At 35.2% G+C, this 6,960-nt stretch overlaps 1 protein-coding gene across 1 annotated transcript; it reads left to right on the top strand.

Moving 5' to 3' along the window:
* Window positions 1-3,448: 3,448 nt before the first annotated feature.
* LOC129314358 (uncharacterized) lies at window positions 3,449-6,401 on the top strand. Its single transcript, XM_054957782.1, is given in 3 exon segments — window positions 3,449-3,594; window positions 3,597-3,668; window positions 3,671-6,401. Coding segments are annotated over 3 exon segments (2,574 nt in total). The 5' UTR covers window positions 3,449-3,497; the 3' UTR covers window positions 6,076-6,401.
* The last annotated feature ends 559 nt before the right edge of the window (window positions 6,402-6,960 follow it).

The following is a 6,960-nucleotide window of genomic DNA, read 5'->3' on the forward strand; positions in this document are numbered from 1 at the left end:
ATTGTAGAGATTTGGAAAGGTCTAATTTAAAAGTGTAGTTCTACAAAAATTTCTATAGAAAGTTCAGAATTTTTGTTTATGTGAAAAGTGTTGCAAGAATTTCTAATCATACTTCTAATGCATTAAAGATATTAAATTATAGTCTTTCTTGATCAAGGTTTAAGGGATGTGTATTTATGCATATATCTCATCTCAGTCATGTCTAATTTCTGGGGCGTGACATCAATCATAAGGTTATTGTTCATTTGATAAGGTTAGAATTTTAACTAAACTTTGGAAAATCATAATTAAGTATAAAAAACTCATATGAGGATGCTTTAAAATCCACTTGAAAGATATTGAAGTCTTTTATATGATAAAAAATATAGTTATGGCCTTTACTCATGCCTTAACTTTAAAAATTTTTAATTCAATGTTTACACATCCAATTGACATATTTTGGGACTTGTTGGAAAGGTTTATGTGCCTAGTTTGATCATAAAAATTCTCATGAGTAAAGAACATGGTTTATGTTATACTATAGAGTGAAAAAGTAATCTTTCTCTAAAAAGATCCTAAACTAGATAGCAACAATTATGTATACTAAAATCATAACGTATTAAAATCATGATTTCAAGTCTAGTTTTAGGACTACAAATTAGTCATCATACATTATAAATATCAATTATACATACCAAGTTCACATCATAAATTTACCTATCTCATGGGATTATTGATACATTTTTCATCTTCTATAAAGTAATGCCATAGGAAATTAATTCTTTCTTCCATTTACCTTTGCTTCTTGCTTTAGTTCTTTCTTTGGAGGCTTCTGACCTAGCATGGTTAGTCATTGGGAGTGAGATTTGAGAAAATCTTAGTAGAAAATAATACCATTCAAGCATACAAGTTAAAAGCTTTATACATGACATGCTTGCTCTATATAACTTCATAACTTACACATATAATGATATGTTCACATGCTCAATGTTTCATATATCATAAATGGACCATGGAACACTTGCAAACCAAGCTACAAACATTCATTCATGATCCAAATAATCAAGCAAGCAAATCATACATATCAACATACAAGCATAAACACCAAGGATGCAATGAAGAGTAAGTTTAATACCTTTTGGCTTTACTATTTCTTCTTTGTCTTCCTTGCTTCCATAACTTGATCCACCATGGTCATTCCTCTAATTTCTTTTTCTATGACACTTATTGGCTCTAAATATATTTTATAGAATATTTATTATAATTGTTAGATCCATTAATCACATTGTCAATACTTGACAACTTACTCTCCAACTCATCCCTACTTTCTTTATCTTAATTTTAACTTTATTTTCCCTTAGTATAAAATTCTTGTGCCATCATTTCTCTACTCAATTTTTAGGAGGAATTAGTTTTTAAACTCAAAGATCACAAATTCCATCTCCTTCCCTTTTTACCAGCTTAGGGTGAAATTATGGGTAATTAAGACCCTAGATTGTGCTTCCTACCAAGTTGTTTTCATGCTTCATATTTTACACGGATCAAGGCTAGGTTTTGAATCATATTTCGTGAATTTAAACTTGATTAAATTCATAGTTTTATCTTAAGGAAAAATGGACAGCACCACCCCTTAGTTTCAAGCCTTTTCAATTTTCACAAAACTTGCTAAACTCTTATTCTGTCATACCTAAACATCTTTTAACATCATTTCTATGGTCTTAGCATCAATAAAATCCTACGATTTCCTCTTTAAAAAAATAGGGCAGCAACACTACATCAAGAAATCTTAATTAAATATCAAGATACTTAGCTCAAAATAAAGCTTGCACTTACCTCTTCTCTATGTACTAACTTGTTATTGCTTTCCTACTTCTTCCTCCATCTTTGACACTTCAAACTCATCCTCTTAAAAAGTTGAAACCATAGGAATATTTCTCTTGATTAGACGAGCAACTTTTGTGAAGAAAGTATAGGTAAAAGAAGTTATTTGAGTGGAGTTTTGCCTTAATTCCTCCCCCCTTTCTCTACAATATTGCTAACCCAAATGAGAAAGGGAAGAGAATGAAGTGTTGAATAGAAAAAATTTAAACCAAGTTTAATAATATTTGGAATCCAAAATATCTAATTTCTAACTTTAATCTTAACCATTAATTTTGATCAATTTTGGTCCAAGTAAATTTCCTAACCTTTTCTTCCATTCTAATCCAAAATGACATCACCACTCCCTCAAAAATTGGGCCAAAAAGGCTTAATATTTAGGTTAGGTAAAATTTTTGGTATTTTATTCCTTTTCCAAATGGAATCAATTTATATTCAATAATTAGTTATTTGGGAAATCCTTGACCAATAAAATTGATATAGTTCAGCCACATGTTTTCTCCTTTCTTCCACTAATTTTATTTAATTTCTTGCTAAATTTAGGGTAATTTTTGTAATTACACTTAAAGACCCCAAACTTTTAGAAATTACTTTTTGACCCTCATTGAGCTTGACATTCCCGGTTAATATTCACCCTTGTTCCTTTTTAATTTTGATTACTTTTTCATAATCCATTTTATTTATTTTCACATATTTACCCTTAAATGATAATTACCTTTTTGTCCTTGAGAGGTTTTTACTCTTACTCACTTTTCTTCTCTTTCCTTTCTTAGCCTAATTAATAATTGATCTATCTAAGAAAAATTCAAGAATACTCTCTCTGTAATAGTTAGCCAAACTTAAGAAGTTAATGTATTCTAAACTTATACAAGGCCATCCTCTTCCTAGAGAACTATTGTATGCTCTGTGGCTCAGTCACTCTTAGGTCTACTACAACAATGATATCTAACTGTGATCTCGTCGTGCCCTTTTTTGATCAACTATAATCCATAGGATCTAATTTTGATCCTTCTCTAGGAAACTAATTAGGACACAAGGATAAAGTTGTCAAATAAATTTGCCTTTGTTCATTCAAACCAAGCCTTGATATTTATTTTATACATATTATCTTTTTCAATTGAATTGTTTGGTGGAACACATATCAATTATTGTAAAAGTTGAGTATTTGCACGACTACATACGTTTTTCGTTATTTAATCTGTATATAATGTTAATCAAGATTAGTTTGAGTATGCAAAACACATTTTTAAAAAATATTATATATAATTACTTTTCTTAAAATAAATATAGAAATATATGGTGTCACTTTATATTTTATTAAGGTTTTTTAAAATATTTTGCATAATTATATACAATTATCATTTTTAAGTCATTAGAATTATTTTTTAAAAGATATTCAAACCAATGATTGGTGTGTATATTAATTTCAAAAAATTAGTCCCCCACAAGATCACGCTGGCTGGTTCCAGCAATTTCCCCACGTATTATTGTTCCTAAAATATTACATAGGATAGTTCACGCAGTTTAATTTTCTTTATGTCCACTTCATCAGTAAAGTGAGAACATCATTCCTTCCTCCATCCCGGGAGATCTAAAAGGACGAAGTCGAAGGGGTGCGTGTGTGAAAAATAGCCCAAAACATGGCCACCATCATCCCTAAGTCGTGGAAGAAGATCTGGGAGAACTGGAATGTCCGCGGAGTCATCCTCTTCAGTCTATGCTTTCAGATTTTTCTCATCATTTTGCCTCTTCGAGAAAACGCACAAAAAGCTTCTTAATATGGTTTGTCTGGTTTGCTTACCTTCTTGCAGAACTGCCAGCTTCTGTGTTGGACTCATATCCAACAATCAAGACAGCAATACCACCTTCACTGAAACCGACTACCTCATGGCATTCTGGGCTCCTTTTCTTCTGCTTCACCTTGGTGGTCCAGACACCATCACTGCTTTTGCCTTGGAGGACAACGAGCTCTGGCTCAGACATCTTGTCGGTTTCATCTTCCAGGCCGTCGCAAATGCTTACGTCTTCCTCTTGACTGTTCCTGGTAACACATTATGGTTACCAACACTGTTGCTGTTCCTCGCCGGTTTAATTAAGTACGCTGAGAGAACTCGCGCTCTGTACCTCGCATCCATCAACAATTTCAAACAATCTCTTGTTCCAAAACCCGATCCGGGTCCTAATTACGTCAAGCTCATGGAGGAACACGATTCCTGGGTGAAAGCAGGACTTCCTTCACAAATCATCATAATTCCAGAATTTGCTCAGGGATACGATGATAAGGTTGATGATAAGGTTGCCGTTGGACAGACAAAAGGTGGGATTAGTGATCTTGAGGCTGCGCAGAAAGCCTACTTCTTCTTCCGGAAGTTCAAAGGACTCATCGTTGACATGATCTACAGCGCCCGCGATCGCAGCGATAGCGAGCGATATTTCTGGAAACTAGAGCATGAAGATGCCCTTCGTGTAATAGAAATTGTACTCAACTTCATTTATGAAGCTTTTTACACCAAGGCCACTGTGATTCGCAATTGGTTCGGGTTCTTGTGTAAATTTGTTTCCTTCATTTCGACTGTGGCTGCGCTTGGACTCTTCATTTCGAAAGAGAAGAAAAGATTGGACAAGTTTGATGTTAAGGTCAGTTATGCGTTGCTGTACGGCGCTCTGGCTCTGGATATCATGGCTTTCTTCATGCTCATCTTCACCGATTACACAGCCACTCTTTCTGGTGATGAATATCTCGACAGAGTTTCTGGGTTCCAACGGTACAAAGCTAAGTTCTTCAAATGCTTCAATCAAAATATTTTGGCGCATTTCCTCAAGTTGAGGAGATCACGTTGGAAAGAATTTGACTCCACCTCACCACCTCAATTTCACAGTTTGGTTCATTTCCTCACCTCGAGGAGAACAGGTTCGAAACAATCTGAGCTTGAGAAGTATAAAGGCCATAAAAAACTGTGCTCCCCCTTTCTCTTTCGCAGATGGTCTGGATCAATCTCGGGCCACAATTTGCTAAAATTTTGCCTGGACGGGTCAATTCCGGGGGTTCCTAGCCTCAATCAATTCTCTATTGCTGAAGTCGTTCGACATGGGTGCTTAAAAATTGTACAGTTCGCCCAAGTTTGTTTCTATCAACTAGTCAAATTTTTTGGTGGTGGAGATCTCCTTGTTGAATGGAAATACAAGTCCAAAAACCCATTCCTTAAAGAGCTTTGGGAATATATTTTCAAACAGCTGAAAGAGAAATCTGATCATGCTCAAGACGATGCTGAGACCATCCAAACCATATGTTCTCTTAGAGGTGAGGGGGTTCTCCATAATGCAGAATTTGATGCCAAAATCCGAGACAGTTTGAAGCCTTTCACGGAGTCCAACCAGGTTACTTTTGATCAGAGCCTGCTATTATGGCATATTGCTACTACCATTTGCTACTTCAGAGATGCCCATGTTGGACTACGCGATAAAGAATTCAGCATGCTTCTCTCAGATTACATGCTATACCTTTTAGTCATGCAACCTAACATGATGTCTGCCATAGCAGGGATTGGACAAAAGAGGTTCCAGGATACATGTGCAGAGGCCAAGAAGTTCTTCAGCAAAAGGAATCTAGAACAATGGGATCCGAAGGAAATGCAGGAGGAAGGTGAAGAAATGAAGAATAAAGGTCAGGAAATGCAGAAGGAAGGTGAAGAAATGCAGAAGAAAGGGGAAGAAATGCAGGAGCAAGGCAAGGAAATGCAGAAGGAAGGCGAGAAAATGCAGAAGCAAGGCGAGGAAATGCAGAAGAAAGGCAAACAAATGCAGAAGGAAATGCAGAAGAAAGGCGAGGAAATGCAGAAGGAAATGCGGAAGAAAGGCGAGGAAATGCAGAAGAAAGGTTGCTATCTTCTTATCAAAGTGCCTACAATAGAAAAACCGACATACGTGAAGGGAGATAGGAGCAAATCAGTGTTGTCTGATGCATGTAGATTGGCAAAAGTGTTAGAGAAATTAAAAGTCAAGAAGAAATGGGAAATTATAAGTTCCATATGGGTGGCATTGTTATCGTTCACTGCAATTCATTGCAGGCCCACAACACATGTGCAGTTATTAAGTAGAGGTGGAGAATTGATTTCGTTTGTTTGGCTGTTAATGTTTCATTTGGGGCTGGGAAAGCAGTTCCAAATCATGGAAGGCGACGCAAGAGAAAAACTTACAGTGGGTAAGTTGCTGGATTAGAATTAGACTGCTTTTGCATTAGTGGGTAAAAGTTGCTGATTGACTTGGACTAGTGTTAATAATCATGCTTCTTAGTCTGATCTATTCAAATTTGAAGTCAATCATTCTCTAAACTACGGCACTCATGTATCCTTCGCCGTTTGGAAATGTTATTTTATTTAGGGAGAAAGGAGAATGAAGTATAATTGCTCTATGTGTATGAAAATTGAGTTTATTGCCATTGCATCCTTTTTTAATTGAAATGTAACTGTATAGGCTAGGTTGACCATGGTTACTGAGTGGTTGTACTCACTTCTCATTCTTTAATATTTTCAGAACCTAATTCATCAAATTAGGATTAGAAAAAAATGACCAGAGGCATAGGATTCTGAATAAATCCTATTTGTAAGCCTCCTAATATTATTTATGTGTATTTTGATGGTTAATTTTGTCAATTAGGACTTATATCATTATTTTGAGCTACTTACATTATAAATGAAAATACTGTTTGTATTTCATGCCCTGAATTTTTGACATGTGATTGCAAGGCTTGTATAGGACCGAAATACTATTGTAAGTACATTAAAGTGTATTTCGGTTGTTTTGAATGAATATTGACGATTTAATGCAAAGTTACCTCTCCGTTGTGTTTTTGAAAATTGAGAGGTTGACGGTTGAATTTATGATGTATGTGTATTTGGTTGATTGAGGCATGTTGTAAGAGTCCTAAATGGTTTATTGAGTATGGTCTAAAAATTGGTGTAGGCTTTTGGCACATTTGTTGGAGTTTGGGCAACCTAAATGTGAGTTAATGAGAAAAAGGAGTGAAATTGATAATGGGTGTCCAATTTTTGATAGAAAAATAATTTGGTTGTGAAACTTGTGCCATTAACTAGAACTAGAAAA

Source organism: Prosopis cineraria, unplaced genomic scaffold, assembly GCF_029017545.1.
Source record: "Prosopis cineraria cultivar Desert tree isolate PC_DT_omini unplaced genomic scaffold, ASM2901754v1 PC6, whole genome shotgun sequence".
NCBI classification, from domain to species: Eukaryota; Viridiplantae; Streptophyta; class Magnoliopsida; order Fabales; family Fabaceae; genus Prosopis; species Prosopis cineraria.